General features: G+C 41.8%; 1 protein-coding gene across 3 annotated transcripts in view; it reads right to left on the bottom strand.

Annotated features, from left to right (window-relative positions):
* The window catches only part of LOC144101764 (AP-4 complex accessory subunit Tepsin-like), a 349149-nt gene that overhangs the window by 93878 nt on the left and 234728 nt on the right, over positions 1–20543 (bottom strand). For all 3 annotated transcript variants that reach the window (XR_013308057.1, XR_013308058.1, XM_077634952.1), the window contains exons 6-11: positions 18231–18280; positions 17839–17920; positions 15193–15276; positions 7194–7403; positions 4498–4651; positions 3366–3540 (exon numbers count right to left, since the gene is read on the bottom strand). Coding sequence is in view for 1 of the 3 variants with exons in the window: in XM_077634952.1 (XP_077491078.1) it covers positions 3366–3540; positions 4498–4651; positions 7194–7403; positions 15193–15276; positions 17839–17920; positions 18231–18280 (755 nt within the window). In the remaining 2 variants the exon portion in view is untranslated. The remainder of the gene's footprint in view (positions 1–3365; positions 3541–4497; positions 4652–7193; positions 7404–15192; positions 15277–17838; positions 17921–18230; positions 18281–20543) is intronic.

The raw sequence follows: 20543 nt of genomic DNA, 5'->3' as shown, positions 1-20543 counted from the left end.
GCTTTTTTATAACGCTTTATTAAGAAAGTTCCGTGAACTCACCTTTAAGCTTCAAAGGTGCCATTTCAATGATGACTTGTGCTGCAGAATTCCAAGCGCGTCACTGCCCGGTAGTTAGACTTGCCCTACACACACGCTCACATTTTCTTTGGTTTACGCGTGAAGTGTGCAATGGTGAAGATTGATGTCGACATGAGGATGGATGCCGCTCGCAATTGTGGGGCGCATGGACGTTTCGAGATATTAGTTTCGCTTTCGGAATGTGAAAATACGCGTTTGGCGCAGCTTTGGCGCAGAATAGCAAAAATGTAGCAGGATTTGCCTTTTGGCGCAGTTTAGCACAATTGGCACAGCTATCACATCACTGTCATCATTGCAGCATGTATAGATAAAGGCCAGCAGTCTACATTGGGTCTACTTCCTCACTTCCACTGTGCACGAACTGTACCCAAATGCAGTCCATCAATGCAGGATGCAAATAGGCATTGTCCCTCAACTCATTCCAAACAACCTGAAGTATACACCCTTCACCCAATTTTACCTCATCTATCCTGTCAACAGAGGAAGCTTAGCAGCTAGATCTTATTGATGCGTAAATGTTTGCTAAATATATTATGTGAGGCCAGTCAGAAATATATAATATACTCATTATTGTAACCGTGTGTTAAAGATGATGACCACTACAAGCTCAGAGCTTCATATTTTTCGCAATTCTACATAGAGTGCTGACCGATTCCCTTCACTACCTTTCTGCCAAATGCTGTATCAGTAAAGCCATGACCTTGTATTTATACATCATTCCTGTCATCCCTTGCATCAAATTCCCTGTCTGTTTTTCTTTTACCCATTATGGAGCACAGTGCTCAACTGTAATCGCAAGTTACAGCAGAACCTTGCTGATGTGTTCCCAGTCGATATGATTCAAGTCGCAGGCAAAAAATATGTCCTATAAGGCTACTGTTTTCCTTCCAGTTAATATGCTCCCAGATAAAACAATAATCTGCCTACTATGTTCAAAATTTACATAAGTTCTGGTCATATAATATGTTCAGCGGTCAACTGCAGGTGTGCAAACATACAAATGGGCAGAACGAGGGGAAACCTGACAAAAAGGTGAAATGGAGTAACCGTGACCCGCCGTGGTAGCTTTTCCGCAGTGCCTAGGTGCAAAAGGACAAAACATTAAAAAAAAAAATGTGCTAACAAACAAGCGGACCATTCCAGTGTGGACGCTACAATGAGAGGTCAAACGCAGCGGCTTTTCGCAATGTCAGGGGCAAGGGTGTGATTAATTTTAGAACTATAATGATGGCTCACATACAAGCGAGCTGGGTCTAAGGAAAGAAGCATGTGCTTTTCACTACAAGGGGACAAAGCATCCAAAAAAAGAAGGAAGAGATCCCAGCTACTTTTGCCGCTGCCATCAATGGGCAGGATGTGGTGCGAATTTTCTTCCACGCTAATGACAATGGCAATACATATGCATAAATTCAGCAAGCACTGGGGAAGTTGTTGTGACTATGAGCCAATAAATTCTAACTAACATTTCATGAAGTGAAACTGTCTATAAATACCTTTTTACCTCATCCAACTGTTAAATTTTTCAAAATTAGGTGGATTGCATAGTACGTTTCCTGGCATAATATGTTTTTCCTGCATTTTTGGTTTTAAACACATCAACGAGGCATTATTGCTTCTGCTTCCTTGCATGCTCAAGAAGAGAGGAGAATGCGAAATAAATGTCCCCAAGAACTGACACAGCGCTACCACACAGCAACATGATGTTACTATCTAGACACATGACAGGACTAGTGGCAGATGAATTTTTAAAAAGAGGCAAGACAAAGACCTATAATTTTGATCTTAAAATTTAGTAGGACGCTTAAGCTTCACCATAAGAGTAGACGTGCTAGCGCCTCCTGGTCCTTTTTTTCTCTTTTTATTCCTTTTCTTTCTCATTTCTCACCAATTACCAATCCACAATCATATTACCGATTTCATCAATTACAATCACATTTACTAATTACATTACTGGTTACCAATCACAATTATTGATTTTGAATCATAAATCACGATCTAGGTTGTGCTGCACGAAATACTATGCCACTACATATTCATATACACCATTTATTTCAGTACAGTGAAGCACCATAACACCACCTTGTCATTCCACGCAATTTCTGACGCCCAATTAAAACATTTGTTTGTTTTTTTTGTTTTGCTATAAAATCAGTACACATCCCAAACACAGATTACTAAGTCATACACACCACACTGCATCCACTAAGTACCTCTCCAACATGCTTGAACCAACTACCCTTCATGGCCTATGTGCTGCATGCCCACCTGGCATGCAGAGAGCCTGCGTTTGGAACCCAAATCCAGCGAATTTCTTTTCCTTTTCAAATTTGTGGAATTTGTTCCGACTGACGCAGAATGATGGGCAACGCCAGGTTTTTAGCAGAACAAGCTCTGAACGCCATTGCGCAATAATAACACTTGTAAACATGGGGTACCAGTCTATAACTAAGCAGCTTATTTATTTATACATATCAGTGCAACACTAGGTGTGCTACTGCTGGACCAGGAGCTCTAAATACATTGGCGCAGAAGACATACACATTATAAACAATTAACAAATCTACACAAAAATACACAACTGACCATGTCTCCAAGTACTTCATTATGTTTGTTCGTCATCATCATCAGCCTGACTATGCCCACTGCACGGCAAAGACCTCTCCCAAGTCTTTCCAACTAACCCTGTCCTTGCCAGCTGCGGCCATGTATCCCGGCAAACTTCTTACCCTCATCCACCCACCTAATTTTCTGCTGCCCCCTGCTGCACTTGCCTTCTCTTGAAATCCACTCTGTTACCCTTAGGGATCAGTGGTTACCTTGCATTACCATTACATGCCATGCCCAAACCCATATCTTCCTCTTGATTTCGACTAATATGTCTTTAACCAGCGTTTGTTCCCTCAGCCGCTCTGCCGGTTCCAGTCTCTTAACCTTACACCTATCATTTTTCTTTCCATAGAAATGGGTAAAGGACACCAGGCAGTGACTTACATTCGAAGCCGCCGCTGCTGGCCCGAAAGACGCGGGTTCGATCCCGGCCGCAGCGGTCGAATTTTGATGGAGGCGAAATTCTAGAGGCCCATGTGCTGTGAGATGTCAGTGCACGTTAAAGAACCCTAGGAGGTCGAAATTTCCAGAGCCCTTCACTACGGCGTCTCTCATAGCCTGAGTCACTTTGGGACGTTAAACCCCCATAAACCGACTTACATTCGATCTCCGATCGCAACTATGAAGTTTAAGAGTTCACACTATGTCCCGAACAGGGATGTCAGTGTAGCACTCACCATCTGGACGCTCTCCTGTGGTGCAAAGATCTTGGCTGACAGCAGCTGTGTTACACCATCTGCATTGATTGAGGCGCATTTCTCGCAGGCCTCATCCAGCTCCCGTCGTGAAGGCGGGAACTCAAGGCTCGGGTCAACGAAGGCCTCTACGGTTAGCACTTCCCTTTCATAAAGCCTGAAAAAACATTATCGCTGCTCAAACAACGTTATCAAACCAAAAAAAGAAAAAAAAGCAGCTTTTATTAAACACCAGCAAATTTTAAAAATGCAGCCACTCCGTGCCGAACAATTTCCAGTTTAGATATTGAGGCACATAGGCTAATATTTAACAAATACCTTGTCACTTGCCGTCTGCTGCGCTGTTTTTCATGCAAAGAATGTACCAACTAGCCTGGCTTAGTCCTTTGTTGTCACTGAGAACAGGTTCAAGCATAAAATACTTTGGAAAGAGTGGTTTAGTACACATGGTTCAGCTGTGTTTTATCTAATTTCACTGTTCTATATGAAATGGAGCTTCCATAACTGCTATTTTCAGCGACTCAAAATTTAATCTAAAGAGCTTCTAACCTGCAACAAGAATATGGGGAAATGACAAGCCTGCTATACAGAGCTGATGTTGCAAAGAAGTCAGTAGTCTTAGAAACTAAAGAATGCAGAGAAGTTCCAGAGTTAAATTTGTAGTAGGGAGATATTTATTTGCTAAATTTTTTTGTTTCGCTCGTCAATTTAAACAAAGTTAAAGGAAAAGGCAGTGTATCACCGATAGAGAGAGCCCACAAGCTGGGCATGTCACATGCAGTTGAGCGTTCACTGAAGGTGTGTCCCCTTCAGTACACAAGTTCTCTGTATCTAAAAACACAAACATCAGAAGTGATGATGCCACCTCCATGACCGCAAAGTGCAGTACCCCTGTGTTCTTCTTGCCTTTCAAGCCTGTTCACTTCTTTGGAGCGCTTCATAGATCACTGCCTCATTACTACTACTCCGATGAGTAACTACTGCTGTTTTGCATTGGAAAAGAATGAAACCTGGCTATACTACTAAGGTGGGAACATATATTTGCTTCCAACCAAAATAACAAGCAGCACTTGAAAAGGTGAAGATGGGAATACGAATGACTAGGCATGCTCACCGATTGACAGGCTCTCCAGAAACATCACTGATCTTGGCAGAATCTCCGAGGCTTGCCGTGTCACTAATGGTCCCCGATGCATTGCCATCATCAGCATCAACGTCGTCATCGTCGTCGTCATCCCAGCCACCTCCGGCACGACCCTTCTTGCGAGCTGCAGTCACAAACCATCCGAAAAATTTTGCCAGTATGTCCCTTCATCAACTAATTAAATCAGTTTGTCAAATAAGTAATTATCCATCACCAGCATGACCCTTGGTAGCCGCATCTCACATTTCTCCAACCAGACAATGCCCTTATCTAACGAAAGAGCATGTGCTGGTCTCATGGATGGTTCAAAGGGTTCATCACAGGAGCTTAGGCTTTGTACAGCTTTTGCGCTTTTAATGGCACACTGAACACAACTCCATCCAACTTGTATTAAAAAAAAACAGCTCTGTCATTCTTTCTAGGACTGTTGATGATTGTGCAGCATGAAACAATGCAATTATTAGAGATGTTTAGCATATTGGAGACATACTAGCGTAGACGTATACTGGTTTATTGGACACCGGCTGCACGCGGGGCAACAGTGTGTGCACAGCCAGTGTCTGGTAAACCGGTATACGTCTATGCTAGTACGTCTCCAATATGCTAAATCTCTCCATTGTTCAGGAAACGACTGAAATAGTTTCTTCCCACTCGAGTCAAACTTGGGACCTCAAGACTGTAAACGACTCTGTGATCTTCATTTCACAATGTTTCGGAATGAAAAAAGGTGAGGACTAGCCTCAGGAATCTGTGCATAATAAACTGTACTGATGTAGAGCACCTTACTTGTGCAAATGGCTGGTAGTGGCGACACTTGTATTTCATTTTCTTTTACCTACCAGTGCCCTTGTGGTTTGAGCATCCCCCTAGCATGCAGGAGGAGCACGGTTCAATCCCTAGTGCCGCCAGGTGCCCACTGGTGATACAATGGGTACAACCTTCATCCTGGCACAGTGCTCAGTTTCTTCAGGGCGAACTCCTTTAAAAATGGGTCTTTGACTCCACCTTGAGTACACGAAAACACCTTGTGCTATGCACTGTTTGGCCAAAGATGCCCTTACGCCATGAATATTTATCATCATCATCATCGTTTTAATTTCTTTTACCCTTTTCTAGCTTATAAATACTCTGTTTTCAGTAAAAGTACCGTCTTTATGGTTAGAACGCAGTACCCTGTAGATACACGCCAAATTATATAAGTTCTCAGTGTTCCTCACAAAAACAGTCCGGGAGAAAGATATGTTTGTTGCAATTTAAAGCTTGCCTGCAGAATCAGTTGTAAATATACAACGAAATGCTTCAATCTTTCTGAAGAAAATAGCCTGCATTGCTTCGCAATATGTTGCACCTTAAGTAAGGCATAGTAGAAATACTGCCATAAGATATGCTGTATACCTGCACCAATGCAAAGCTAAGTTCTTCTCTGAAAGCCCATTTTCTCACTTGCAAATCAATGTACTTTCAGCTCGACCCCTGGCATCGCCTGCAATATGATGCACAAGAGCAATTGGGCTTACTTGAATAAAACACCGACGTGACTCTTTCTGATTTAGAGTGTGCAATACAGAATGTGCCTTAGATGGCATACTACCACTGCAGATGAGTGAACTGTCATGAGCTGTTTTATTTTTTTTTGCTTGACCTTGTCCATACAGCCTACTCATCACTCAACAAAACTGCATTCTAGCTGTTTTACAGCATGATTTTCTGACACATAGTCTCAGACAGCAAGCGCCTTTCTATACAGAAAGATTATAACGTGATGAGAGTCCACAGTTTCTTAAATTACATGAAAGCATGAAGGCTTAAGTGAGGAATGTCAATCTTCACACAACTTCAAATGTGAAGTCCATATATTATACAATAGTTTCGGTTACATACATTATTGGATATTACATTCTTCCAAGTCATCTTCACCTGGTGCTTTTGAATTTCTTATTTTCCTTAGCAGTCCAGCACCAAAACAAGTCCAATAAAATGAACTCTTCCGTACACCAGGACAAACTGTGGCAAACATTACTGCTTTACAGCCAGATATACTTGACAAATATCAGAGAAACAAAAGTACAGTTAATACTTTCTGTCTTTAGTATTTAAACTTTTATTGTGTCATTTGAGTAGCTTTCCTTCATATCATTGTGTGCCATATTCTGTAGTTTCTTACTCCACTGAAGGTTTGATTTGTGGCTCCCTTTTGGGTTGTGTTTACAGATGCTTTAATGAGCGATTGTGCTGTATCACGCCAGCATCTTCAGTTGCATGTACCTGACGTCCATGATCAAGGTTTTCCAGCTCACTGAATAAAGGGGCAAGTCTGAGATTACACACTATGATTGCAAAAAGCAGGCAACTATGCGTTCGCAAGCCCTCAGAATAAAAAGCTTAGACACCTCAGTAGCAGTGCTCCTGCTATGTAGTGAAGCCTGCTTGCAGAATCTTGCACATCAATTTATTTAGTGAGTAATTTATATACCATTCATAACTAGGGGGGGGGGGTCCCGACCTATTATACAATCGCTCATCAAAAGCATCTCACAAGGCGTACAAAAATGTAGCTGCACATCAAACCTTAACTATAGTAAGAAAGCACAAATTGGATGCACTATTAGCCAGCTTGCTGGATTTTGCGCAAAATATAAACCTACTGCCACCGAAGTTAGTGGTACCTTTCTGAGGCTTGACATAAGTTCTCACTGGCTGCGGCGGAAGGCTGGCAGTTCTGCCTTCTGAGGCAGTGGGCGGCGAACGCACTGTGACTGGCTGGAACGTGGGCAGGCCTTCAGTCAACAGGTCGCTGCCGCCTTTGTCAGCAGGCCTACCCGCAATCTTGTCCACGACCCTCGCGATCCCATCAGTCACTTGCTCGGTCAGTGTTTCTGCAGAGGCACGGAACAACTGTGACTTGCCAAAGTGCTGCACCACTACACTGTTATCAACAAAACACTGAAGTGACATTTAAATCTAACTAATAAGTTTTACAGCAAGAGCCGTTACTGGGACCTTGCCCCAAGTGGTTGTGTAACTGAAGCCCACTGCGGTAATGCACAAGCCAAGGCAAGCCAAGCCAAGAAAGAAGAGAAAAAAAAGGCAAGATAAAAAGAAACCAAGGCTAGAGAGAGAAGAGAAAAAGAAGGGGGAGAAAATTAAGGTACTTCACAACTCTCGTCGAATGCTTTAACTAAGCCGTAGCCTAATTTAACCAGCCTTTTTTGTTTTTTAAAAGCAAAGATGCATTCTGGGGCTTGTGCAAACCAAATTTTCATCCACTTTTGCATCCGCATTTCGCGGCGACACTCTTGGGGCAACACTTTTGTGTTTGCCCTGCAAGTTCACCAGAGTACCAACAAAAAGCACTCAAGTCTTTATCAGCGTGCACGGTAAGCATGGCCATGCAGGTAATAGGATAGCTTATGGACCTCCTTCACCCCGCGACGTCACGAAGATGCGGTGGCGCTGATGTTAGCAGCGACTTTCGCATGGTAGGCAAAACAGGTTCCGCTTGCCCGTGCCTACCGCAGCTGCCGCAGTTACCGGCGGCTGCTTCAAGCCTGTGCACTGCAGAAGCAGCATATATTCACCAGCTGCGTCACTGCTGGATCCGCGTAGTAGCATAAAAAATATTAAATTAGCTTCGATAGGTTTCTCGCGCATAAATGCCGCATTCGGAAACTGGCTAACAGGCACTGGGCCACGGTAGTAAAGCGCGAAGTCTGGGAGTCGATAGGCACTGCCACTCAATGCACTTAATAGCATGCAAGTTACTGCGTTCATTCACCTGAACTTCGGGATAGTAGGCTGATAATTTCTCAAGGAAAAAAAAAGACATATGTAGCTACACACGTACTTATCACCTTGAGCCGGAGTGCACGGGGCGCCGACAGGTTCACTCGCCCCCAAGGAATGCGTTTTTTTGTTAATAGCACACCATGTTTTAATGGCGCGTTTTGTGACATTTAATATTTACTTGAAACTGTTTCTTGATATGACGACATAATTATTTCATTCGAGTAGAAAGAAGTCTGGTAAGTTGTGTCAATCTTGCGCGGTCGCGTTGGTGTGCTTAGAATAGCGTACATCAAGTGTGCTAAACGCCATATGCTTTTTCATTGCATCATGCATGTGTCATGTTTCATGAGGTAATACATGATCGCGAAGCTTGTTTGGAAAGAAGCAGCCGCAGGCGTGCTATTAACAGACACGTGGCGAGATTGAGAGGTGACGCGTAATGAAAAGTGTTTTCGTTATTCATGCATGAGATATGTAACTAAACTTGGTGCAAATATGAAATTCCTACGCTAGTTTCAGTAATTCCTTTTATTTATAGCTATACCTGGTGCAGTTCTGGGTAATTATAATTAACACCGTCGTCAAGTCCCCCCAAGCTAGGTCTCAAATAATTGAGTAGATAGTGCGCAGTTTTTTTATGCCAGCATGTACATAAAGCCCTGTTCTGTATGATGACGCGATTAGTTCTTTTTCTATATGATCAGTACTTATGCATGCATAGTTACATGAAAACGTTTCTTACAAAAAATAACTAACACAATACTGCACGTGTAGGGAAAAAAAAACCGAGAGATTTATTACGCTCCTCAACGTCTCAGGAATAGTTTGCGACAAATGGAATCATTCGATTTTCATGCGAATTACGAAGGTGAGTGATCCAGTCGCAGAAAATGTGAGAGGTCAGAAAACGAACCTTAAAGTTTATTCCCTCGTTTATGGCATCTTCGCTTTCGCTTTGGTGAAAGAAATGCGGCACTGAAATCAATGAAATTACCTCACAATTTCTGACGACCACACTTCTAAAAAGCGTAATTTATAAATTTGTACTCAATATTTTGCTATAATTTTTCGTCACGAAACTAGACTTCAGGGCTAGGAAAGAAAATAATTCTAGAAATCAAAAATTTTCACCAAATCGACCAGTTCAACAAGAGGACAAGTCGGCCTGGCTGGTGCGTGGTCATGCGGCTAAAAACAGCACTAAGCGAGACAGGAGATCGGGGACACGACGCTGTCCCCACTTTTCGCGCTGCGCGATACGTACGTATGTCAGCAGACGATGAGCGCATGTCTGCTCCGACGAAACAACGCCAGCACTTCCCCTCACTACTGTCCCGAAGTAAATTCATTCCGGCTAGTGCAGAGTGTCAAAACTTGTTTTATTCAATGCCTAGCGCATAAATAAATGGCAGGAACGCTTTCTACATGTTTACTATTAACCATATATACAATACACAGTGGCAAACTATTTCTCTTTATAGGCCGCACGTGGACAACGCGAGCTCGTGTACTTCGACAAATTACTAAGTTGGAAGCATCGACCGTTGCTATGATTCGCAGAAACTGGAAACGCGCCTACAAGCCTTGAAAACCCGCGCTCAACACCTATCCGCGACGCCACTCCCCGACCTTTTGCCTACCACGAGCTCGCTAGCGACTGCAGCGCCACCTCGTTTGTTTACAAACATGCAGGAGGTCCATACAGGTGATGTTGGATGAACAGAAAGAGGAAACAGTAGACGAAAGAGAAGATAGCATTGATAGAATGATAGGGCAACCATTGGGAATGCGCTGCTGAGGCAAGAGTTGTGCTCAGCATGTGTATCACACATGTGTATCAGCAAATTGTTTTCTTCACTTCAATTCAAGTGAACGGTCAATTTCAAGCTGAGCAGAAAAATTGTAATTGGTTGAAAAAACAGCAATAAAACAGACTTAACTATCACTCCACCAGTAAGTTAAGAGGGTAAAATGAATACCAGTGTCTCTTTAACAAGCTCCGATGATTATGTACAATTTGGCTGAGACACTAGTGAAGTAGTGGGATGTTTGGTGGGAGTCTTTATCAAAGCAAGCAGATAAGTAATGCAATAAAACAAGCAACACTAGAAACATATATCTGCCACTTACTGAACAAATAAGGCTGCAGGTGAAAATGCATCACATATGCAGGGCTTGGAAACTTGCCTAAGCTATACAAAATGCCTAGATCATAAGCGTTGCTCCTGTTGCCAAGCTGAGGAGAGATAGAATAGAGCCACAAATGAACTGAGGCATGCTGTGCAAACAGTTCACAGAACATCTAAATAGTCGCCTAAACTTTAACGGTATGCTAATGAGAATTCAGTTGAAAAACAAATTTCTTTCAGAAGAAAAAACTATTTCAGAAAGAAAGACTATTTAGAAAGTGAAAAGCATAGAGAAAAACATTTTTTTTCTGTGGTTTTTGTACGGACCACAATTAGTCATTGTGCAATTAATTACTGCTGCCAAAATCAGGAGGCTTGTATAAGGAATAGCTGATTTCTTGTACGAACATATGCAGCCCAAAAAAAAAGTTAAATATTGGAGAAGAAACAGAGACATTTCTTCCCAAAAGAAAAGGATGCCAAGGTTGTTATTTGAATTCTGGTGAAGTTAAGAAGGTAATAGGAACTATGGACACAGCACAACATTCAGGGTCTAAAAGTACCACAGCCAAAGCTTAGTATGAATCTTGACAAATAAAGCATAGAAGAACCTTTTGCATCCGAGTGAAAATGTCACAGAGATGGCTTTATACTTACGAAGCCATACTGCAAAAGTAAAATAAAGAGGATAAAATCCGGAGGAGGAGAATTTCTTAAACAATAAGTCAAAAGTAAAGGCACATGCTGCTGGAAGGTTCATTATATAATATTAAGAAACGCAGGGACAAGGAATTTCATTCGAGTTAGGTTTAAGATTCAATGACAACTTCTGGACAAGTCTTCCTCATTGAAGTGATGATGGCATAGGAGAAAAAAAAACCCTACCTAATGGCTAATGATAAAGCTGGAACTTCCCACACTGGTAGTAATATTGAAAAATAATAGGAAGCTCCTGATTCTTTGAACTTTCAGCACTGACACTGTTTAGCAACTTCTAGTGAATAAGATGCAAGCCCGAAACTATGCAGTATGTCCCCACGAACTGCTACAACATATCCAGTTCCTGATAACCTCAAACCATCTACATTTTTGCAACCGCTATAGGCTGTCGCATGAATATGTGCGCGGAGCTTCTGCAAAGGGCTACCCTAGAAATGTGAAAGCGAAAGTGACAGTTTATGTCTCCATGCACTAGAATCCAGTACGGGGAAGATGGGCAAAAAGCTGCTAAAGGCAGCTTGGCGTAGCACCATTGCACCAGGTATACACCAACAACAATGCAAGATTTACATAGAATAACATTTCTCGAGGAACATTCAGTGTAGGGCACATTCTATAAGAAACTGAATACACAGTGGTAATTGAAAGAGCTTACAATACTATAATTAATGGCTATTTACAAGTGCCTTCAAAAATCCAAAGCATGAACGTTAGCTGGTTCTGTGATATTTCTTCAAAACATACGTTATTTTCTGCAGGTATGTTGAGATACTGCAAGACATTTACAATAAGGACTGTTTATGGTATAAGGTGCGGCAAAAAGGTAGACGCTATAGCAAGCGATGTTATACATTGTATGCAGGTATGTAATGGTCGAGATTTAAAGCTGTCAGTAAAAGTTCATTATTTCTTTTAGCTGCAGTTTTGTATATACACAATAATTTCAGCAGATTCAAGTTATTAATCCTGAGAATACCAAAGTGTTTTTGGGAATGGCATGGCAGATTTGCCGTTAATTTGACTACCCATTTTGTGCACAACCATTAAATTGTGTATATTTTGTTTTGTTGTTGTACACAGTCAAGCAGCAACTAATAATTGCGAGTAAATATGCATCTGCAGACTGTATCTACGGAAGCACAGGACACCGTCAAATTGGTTCATATTTCCTTGGATATTGTCTATACGTACGTTTCAACTTAGGATTTCAGTAAAAACCACACCAAGGCATTTGACAGCACGATTTCAATCTTACTGCTGCTAAACATGAGGTTGATGTTCATTCAGATAGGTTTGTTCTTTGGGCAGAAAATTTGAGTGTTTTTTGGCACTTACTTTTAAACAATTCTTTTCAGACTATTCACAAATATTCAACAAACTATTTTCTTTGCATCAATAAATCGTACTCATTTTTACCAGACAGCAGCATTGTGAGATCGTTGGCGTAAGCTACCAGTAAAGTGACAGGCAAGGGTGAATAAAATACGCCACTAATGCAGATACTGAACAAAAGTCGGCTTAAAGTGCTGCCCTGTGGCACTTAGACAAAAGAGGTCTAAAAAAAAAAAGTCTGCACCAGCATTCACTCTACCATCCCTCATTATAATATCAATGCTTTGTGCCCAAATTCAAAATTTTGTTCACTTGATCCCACTGTCATTCGAGACATTGGAAGAAACATTGGTGAAATATGCAAGCTTTGCGGTATGCAGTAGTTCCTTGTTCAGTTGACTGCAGAATTTCTTTTTAATTTTCGAATTTCGTGAGGTCCAAGATTTCAGAGACTGCCCATACAGTTTTCGTTTTCTCTAGGCTTAGATGCACTGATCATATCAACGTTGATGTCACAGGAAAGATATAAAACGTTTCCGCTCATTGATGAATGGTCTAAAAAAACATTCCAAAATACGCCGTATAATTCATTCAAATTTCCCATCGGTGGGCATTAAATAAAGTGCGATGAGCATTCAGTTCCTGCCCTCAAGAATTACAGTTTCGTTGTCTGGAGCGGGTTTTGCGAAGTTGTGGTTTACTCCTATGCTTCGTGTGTTCAGAACGTGTATTGATACACCACCGCCCCTGCAACTGCACCTATTAAGGACAAATTGGGTGTAATCTTTAAGATTTAAATAACTGAATTCATCATGGCATACCACGTTTCTACAAACATAATCGCACTGAAAAAAAGACGTGAAAGTTTCAAGCAACGATTGTATTTCTTCACTTTTGTTATTTACAGAATAACAGCTCAAGTGAAAAATTTTTGTGCAACTTTGGACACTTTTGCAGGCTAGCTCATTTTGTGCCGTGGAGGTAAGAAGCTGGTGACAAGACATAAGAGAGCAAAAGAGCAGATAACTTTCATTGCAAGTCGCGGGCCACAAGTCACTTCAGCAACATCATCAACAGACCGTTTTTACACTGATGCACATAGAGCTAGCCATTGCGCACCCAAACAAACTTTCAGTTAGTCTCGTTTTTATTCCCAATGGCTCTGTCAAGCAGTCATTTGCTTTCAGGGCATAAATGCTCATTGATAAGCACTGAGTTAGTTTTCTGGAAGCCAAAATCTTTGGAAGACAATTGTTTTTTTTTGCACCTCTCGAGAACAACGTGTTGTTTCCGTCAACAGGTGAATTATACAAAAATGTTTTTGCAGAAAGCATTGTCTTGCATGGCTATTGTGTGTGCCACGTGGATGTAAGTAGGAGAGATAACACCACAGATCTTATTTCCAAGCTTTACCGTGATTTTACCTAGCCTATCCTTCACATGTTCGAGTATGCCTTTGATTTCTAGACCCGCATCCTGCAAATATTGCTCGCATTGAACAATCCATTGCTCACGCATTATTGCCTCTGCAGCAAGTGATTCACACCGTTGTTTCAAGCTGGCTTTTTGCTTTTTAAATTATTTATTCTCTTCTAGGGCTGACTTGAGGTCACCCTTGATCTACTCGTACCTTTATTACTGAAAGTACGACTGGACTTAGTTTCACAGAGCTCACTGTGAATATCGTGCTCCAAAGAATCCTTAAAACTTAAAAGCCTTAAATTCTGCCTTAATCTCCTTCCTAGGGTCTTCTAGAGCAGTGGCCAGTTCCTTGCTCATTTGCAGGGTTCCCTGTGTGAATAGAGCAATGGAGAAACCACAAATCTAAAAGACAGCTATTGGCAGCAGCAGCAGTGTGGCAGGCGTTTAACACAGACAATTACAATAGCATAGTATTCTTTGAGAAGTTTACTGGCCAATTAGTGCTCAACTAGAGCAACCAACCGGCCATGCAGTGAAACTCTAGCAGAGCTTTAGCACACCAAAGATCTAGATCATGGTATAAAGGCAGCTCATTTTATTTCCCTGCAGCTTTGATCATCACAGCTCCATTACCTACATTTAAAGGCAATTGGGAGTAACCTAACAGCACTGTGAGCACAAGCACATGTTCAAACACTGCCCTATGAGGCACTAGGACCTCTAAACGCCATGCATTGGTGGCACCCAACCTTATAGGCACGGAATACAAGCTCCGCCGACTACAGCACTTCTCCGTGAAGGGTACAGAAAAAGAGACACTTCGGACGCATTTTTTTTTTATAATGCATCAGCAGTACTAGCGCTGATGCATTGACGTTATCTGTCTTTTCTTTGATAGTTCAAGAAAAAAGTGTCGGCAGTAAATTAGTCAATTTGATAATTTGAACTCAACGAGACTACTACTTAGCTTTAAATATGTGGAACTTGAATTAAGGAGTGCCTGTTTTGAAACACTTGATGCTAGCGGGACCAAAGGTTAGTTCAATTTAAAAAAAAAAAGCGAGATGTTCAAGTTAAGTGAGGTTGCACTAATGAGAGTCCACTGCAAGTTGATAGGCAGAGAAAGTGGTAAGTGGAAGACAAGAGAAGCTCAGCTTCCACAGTACATTCCCAGCACGCAGCAGTGAACCAACCAATAAAGAGCAAATTCAGCAACAGAAAAAGTAGCTTTCTGTAGCATCAAAAAGTTGCATTATTTGGAGCCAACAGTACGTACTTGGCCCCAATGGTGCATTTCCAAATCCCTGATATTTTCCACTTGTAGCCGCCGATGCCCCAAGTCCAGAGTATGACCGGCCTTCTGCAGAACAAGAAATGGCGCAGGTGACGCAGGCTGCAAATACACACTCTACAGACAAGCAAGCTTGAATAGATACGTTCTTCAAGCCGCAAGGCATGTACTGAAATGTGGCACTGCACAAAGAATATATGAAATCACACAGAAAAAATAAGAATTAATAATCAATTAATAATTACACAAGCCTAAAAAAATATTGATTCTAGTCTCAGGAAGATTACTGCATGGTACCTGGTATCCCATGTGACGTACACAAATTAATAGACCTCAACCACTAGCAGCTTGCAACCGCTTTTACATGTACACCATGAATGAGTCATGGATACAGAATGCAAGCATTTTGCTTGGATTCCAAGTCAGTGAATCCGAAGCTTTAACCCCGGTAAAAAATTTTTAATGCACTTTGTGGGTGCTTACACACAGTGGTCAGAAAATTATGCAACAGAACTTCCACTTTACTAATATCTGAATTCAGCGGTGAAATCATAATTCCTCAGCAAACAGGAAACAACTCAATGCTTGTCAGTTTGCATCGCTAAGTTTAGTGAAATAAATTTGAAGTTCCTAAGCTTCCAAGAACACTAATTGCATTGCATTTGAATGGCCTCATAAGCACATCTATCAATTAACTGGTAAAAATGAAGTGCCAGTGCCCCAGAACATAGAATGTGCTATCGCAATGAAATGAAATGCGAACAACGCCGCGCCTATGTGCTCCGCTGCTCGAATTTATTTTGATCGCACTTTTACGTTGGAGGTAAGAAAAAGACGTTAGAGTCATCCTACAATGTATCATGGACGACTATAGCTTGTTTTTGCTACCACTGAAGTAAAGGCGGTATGAAAAGGAATGCAAACAGCGGAGCGTCTAGCCTCCGCTCTGTACGCATTTCTTTCCATCACTCCTGTACAAGCTACTGCTGGAAGTAATTAAGCTTGTGAAACTAACAACGGAGCATTCATATTGACCTCCCAGAAGTTTGCTGTTTGGGACCTGGCTAAAGAACCACAGACAGCTAATTTTAGTTGCGTGCTTTCGTCATTCAGATGATGCGTTAGACATTAGAATACATGGTTCACGACTTGGTATTCGCCTACAACCGCTAAGTAATTTATAATTGAATTTCTTCTTGACGCTGGTTCAGTTTTATTGACCAACAACCAAACGATGGCTGTGACGCACTGAGAATGTTTAGGTCACGTGACGCAAGAAAAAAAGCTGCAGTATAATCACTGATACTTAGTTTTAATTCACCACAATGCTTAAGCCAGCCTGCTTCAAGAGCTGGAATGATAACAAATCACATATCAGTGTTACATGGTAGTTTTTTCATGCCTCGCATGACCTAAACACTCCTTATGTGTCACAGCCGCAGCGGTGGCTAAGTGGTTATGGCGTCCGGCTGCTGACCCGAAAAATGCGGGTTCGATCCCGGCCGCGGCGGTCGAATTTCGATGGAGGCGATATTTTAGAGGCCTGCGGACTGTGTGATGTCAGTGCACGTTAAAAGAACCCCATGTGGTCGAAATTTCCGAAGCCCTTCACTACGGTGTCCCTCATAGCCTGAGTCGCTTTGGGACGTTAAACTCCCATAAACCATAAACCTTGTGTGTCACAGTCATCATTCAGTCGATAAAACAAAAACAGCATCAAGAAGAAATTCAATTATAAATTATTTAGCAGTGGTAGGCAAACACCATAGATGGTGAACCATGTATTCTACTGTTTACTGCATTATTTGAAAGAAAATAAGCAGTTAAAATTAGGCATCTATGGTCCTATTAGTAGCAGCTGATTAAGAGGCAGTCTAATTTTTTTTAATTTAGTCAACGTCATCATGAAGTCGAGAGTTCGATGGAAACTCATCTGGTCGGGATAAATCATAATAATGTGAAATGTAGACACTGACCAAAAACAAAAACAAAGACCGTCCTGTTTTTGTTTCTTGTTTTTGGTCGGCATCTACAGTTTCACGTTATTATCAACATCATCATCTCCTTCGCCATCAACCAAGTTGAACTAAGTGCAGGGCAAAGGCCTCTAGCACTGATCTCCAGTTAACGCTGTTCTGTGCCAGAAGCAGTTGCCCTTTTTCTTAATCTCACCTCCCCATCTAACCCTCTGCCGTTCCATTGAGACGTTTTCCTTTGCTTGGACTGCTCTGCTACCCTAAGAGTCCATTGGTTATCGTTTCCCTATTCTTATCCATAGATTGTTCCAAGTTTTGTTTTTTTCTATAGACTGTTGAATTATGAAACAACTTAGATGATTCTCTGTGTGCACTGCAGACTACCTGGTTTCAGGCAGAACTGCCAAAACATGTTATTTAATGGTGCTGTTGTACAGATACGCTCTGTACCAACCTCGGCTATGCATTTATTTGTAAATAAATAAATTACACATCTTCGTCAAATCCATTTCTTGCTCTTTATTCAAGCTAGAATATAATACATAATTGTTTTATCTCACATATTGTGTTTAAATGAGCAACAAATTCAAGGTGATTCTTCCCAACATGATTCAACACTGCTGACGAAACACATGCGATCAACTCCTGCACCAACCTTGCTGAGCAGCAGAGCATCCGGCAGCCACGACTTGGGGACTGGCAGCAGCAGCACCATTGTGAATGGCATGCAGCAAGTCCTTCCAGGCAAAAAACAAAACAAAAAAGAAACACATAAGAAAAAGTCTGGCAGCTACTCACGATTACAGAATGCTGCTCTACTTTCCCATTGCTCTCATGTGGTAACATGATATCATGGCATGTTAATGAATATAAACAGGGGGCTTCGAGTTTCCATTCTACTGATAGACACTCACAATGACACCATGTACTTAAGAAAAAGAACCAAAAAGTCAGTCAAAAGGCAGGAAACTCAATGCAAGCACTTAGGAAAAATGTTCCAAGCATATAAACATCATGTTTGCGTTCAAGCAGCACAGCATAGCTCACCTTTGCAAGCAGTCGAAGGGACTGGTTCTCAGGGCCAGCGCCAGACACATCTGCTCCAAGAAAAACAAAATGAAAAAGCGAAGAAAAGAAGAAAACTCCTCAATGTTATACCATCATCCCTCCTTCTAGGACAAAATACTTAGGTAGTGACGCTGTTACCTGTACCATAGCTGCCTAAGGAATCCCCACTACTGAGCACACATGGGTCATGTGACTGCACTTGTAGCATTTTTGAGGACACGTGTAGTGGAGGTCAACTAGACACCTTCTCAGGTTAACCCCCCTTGCCACCCTTCCTTCTCATTTCTCTCTCTTAGCAACAACATACAAAAGTGACAGTGCAAAACGCAATTTTTCATTATTTTTTTTATTTTCGTTTCTATGCAGTTAGACCTGCTTTCTTAAAACAAAGAAAAATAATATATATACTTCCAATCAGGATTACGAAGCAATGACCATTTGAACACTGCATAGATTAACACAGCTCGATATGTGGCTAGATTCTGTTAACATGACCTAACCAGAACCTGCAAAATGAGAATGATGGCAAGTTCTACTTAGGGGAGATTCACTTGAAACTGGAAATAAAATGAGTGCCCATTTAACTTGGGTATTCAGTAGAACTACTCTATAGTAACCTGACTCGGATCAGCAAAAATCTCTACTATATCAGGGTCTTTACTATTTCAGCTGTTGGTGATGGCATGGCTCTGAGGATGCTCCCTGGTAATTAATTGGCTCTTACTAAACACAGCGTTGATTTATGAAAGAAAAACTTACATATACCTTCCATTCTGGTCTTATTGTCCCTTTATGTGATAATTACCTTTTTTCATTTATCGCATTTTATGTTTCACGTTTTCTATTTTGTTTACGCCTCGAGGAAGTACCACTCTGCACAAATACAGTGCGGCTACGAATATAATGCGAGTCTGATTTCACGTAAAAAACAAAGTTTTGCGTGAACACGGCGTCATTTTCCACAGCTTCAGCGTCATTTAAGAGGCAATAGTTAAACGTGCCACACAGTCCAGGCGCGGCGGTACCGCTCACCCACTTCCCTGTGCTTCGCGCTGCCGAGCTGCGAATCTCTCTTCTTCCCTTCGCTACTCTTCACTGCACTTTTACTTTCTTTCCTGTCTCAGCGACCCGCGCCTCCTTCTTTTTGCCAGCTTTACTTTTTTCACGCGCCGCGCACTTTGCCACACGGACCCAAGGAGTTTAAGAAGTTGGCTCCTCCTCACAGCTGCCTATCTTTGTGGTGAAGCCATCTAAAAAAAAGCACCGTTTTATCGTCTTTGGTATGCGTTTACCTCCGAATGTCGGCCTCGCGAGTGCCGCGCTGTCATCACTCCACGGGAGGTAAGCTCTTTAATATAGCCGTTCTTTGAAAAAAGTTCTTTACTATAACCAAAAAAAAAAATATGTGCAGTCGTCTATGGGAGGCAAGACGGGACCGCAGTTTCACTTTACTATATCTGAGTATTTACTAAATCTGAGTTTACTATAGCGAGGTTCTACTGTATTGTGGAAGCGATCTCAAGTCATGCTCAGAAAGAGGCACGTTACAAGCAATCTAGCGATAACAACAGGCATTCAGCAGCCAGCACAATCAGCATTACCTTTGCCCGTCTTGCCAGTTAAGGTGCAGCTGCAGTCAGTGATGGCCCCCCAAACACATTTTTCCAAACACTGCGTGCACGCGTACAAAGAGGCATCTTTGTCCTTTAAATTATGTCCTTGAGAGTAAGGGTGCTGGAAGTGAGGCGTGAGGCCATTCTAAGTGGACAGCATTTCTCGATGCAGTGAAGACAAATTTCTCAATGGGACTGCATTCAGTCCCATGGCTTGGAAAGATCATTTCTAAGTGCACTTAGTGCAATCAGCAGTGCTTGTAGTCCACCCATTAGTAAGCGTCCTCCATAACTGTCACCATGAGCACAGTCATGGTCGCTGTAGGAAAAAGGCTTCTCCCATATCTCTCCAATTAACCCATTCCTGTGTCAGCTTAGGCCACCTTATCCTCGCAAACTTCTTAATCTCATCCATCAACCTAACTTTCTGCCAGCCCCTGCTAGGCTTTCCTTCTCTTGAAATCCACTCTGTTACCTAAAGATACCAGCGGTTATCTTACCACCACATTACATACCCTGACCATGCCCATTTCTTCTTCTTGATTTCGACTAGGATATCATTAACTCGCATATCAGTTCCCTAACAGACTATGCTCTCTTCCTGCCTCGTAACGTGATTTGTATCTTTTTCCTTTCCATAGCTAGCCGAGCTGTCATCAATTTAATTTCAAGACTTTTT

Source organism: Amblyomma americanum, chromosome 8 (genome assembly GCF_052857255.1).
Source record: "Amblyomma americanum isolate KBUSLIRL-KWMA chromosome 8, ASM5285725v1, whole genome shotgun sequence".
Lineage (NCBI taxonomy): Eukaryota > Metazoa > Arthropoda > Arachnida > Ixodida > Ixodidae > Amblyomma > Amblyomma americanum.
Note: the sequence above shows the minus strand (reverse complement) of the source record. Positions and strands in the feature narration are given on the sequence as shown.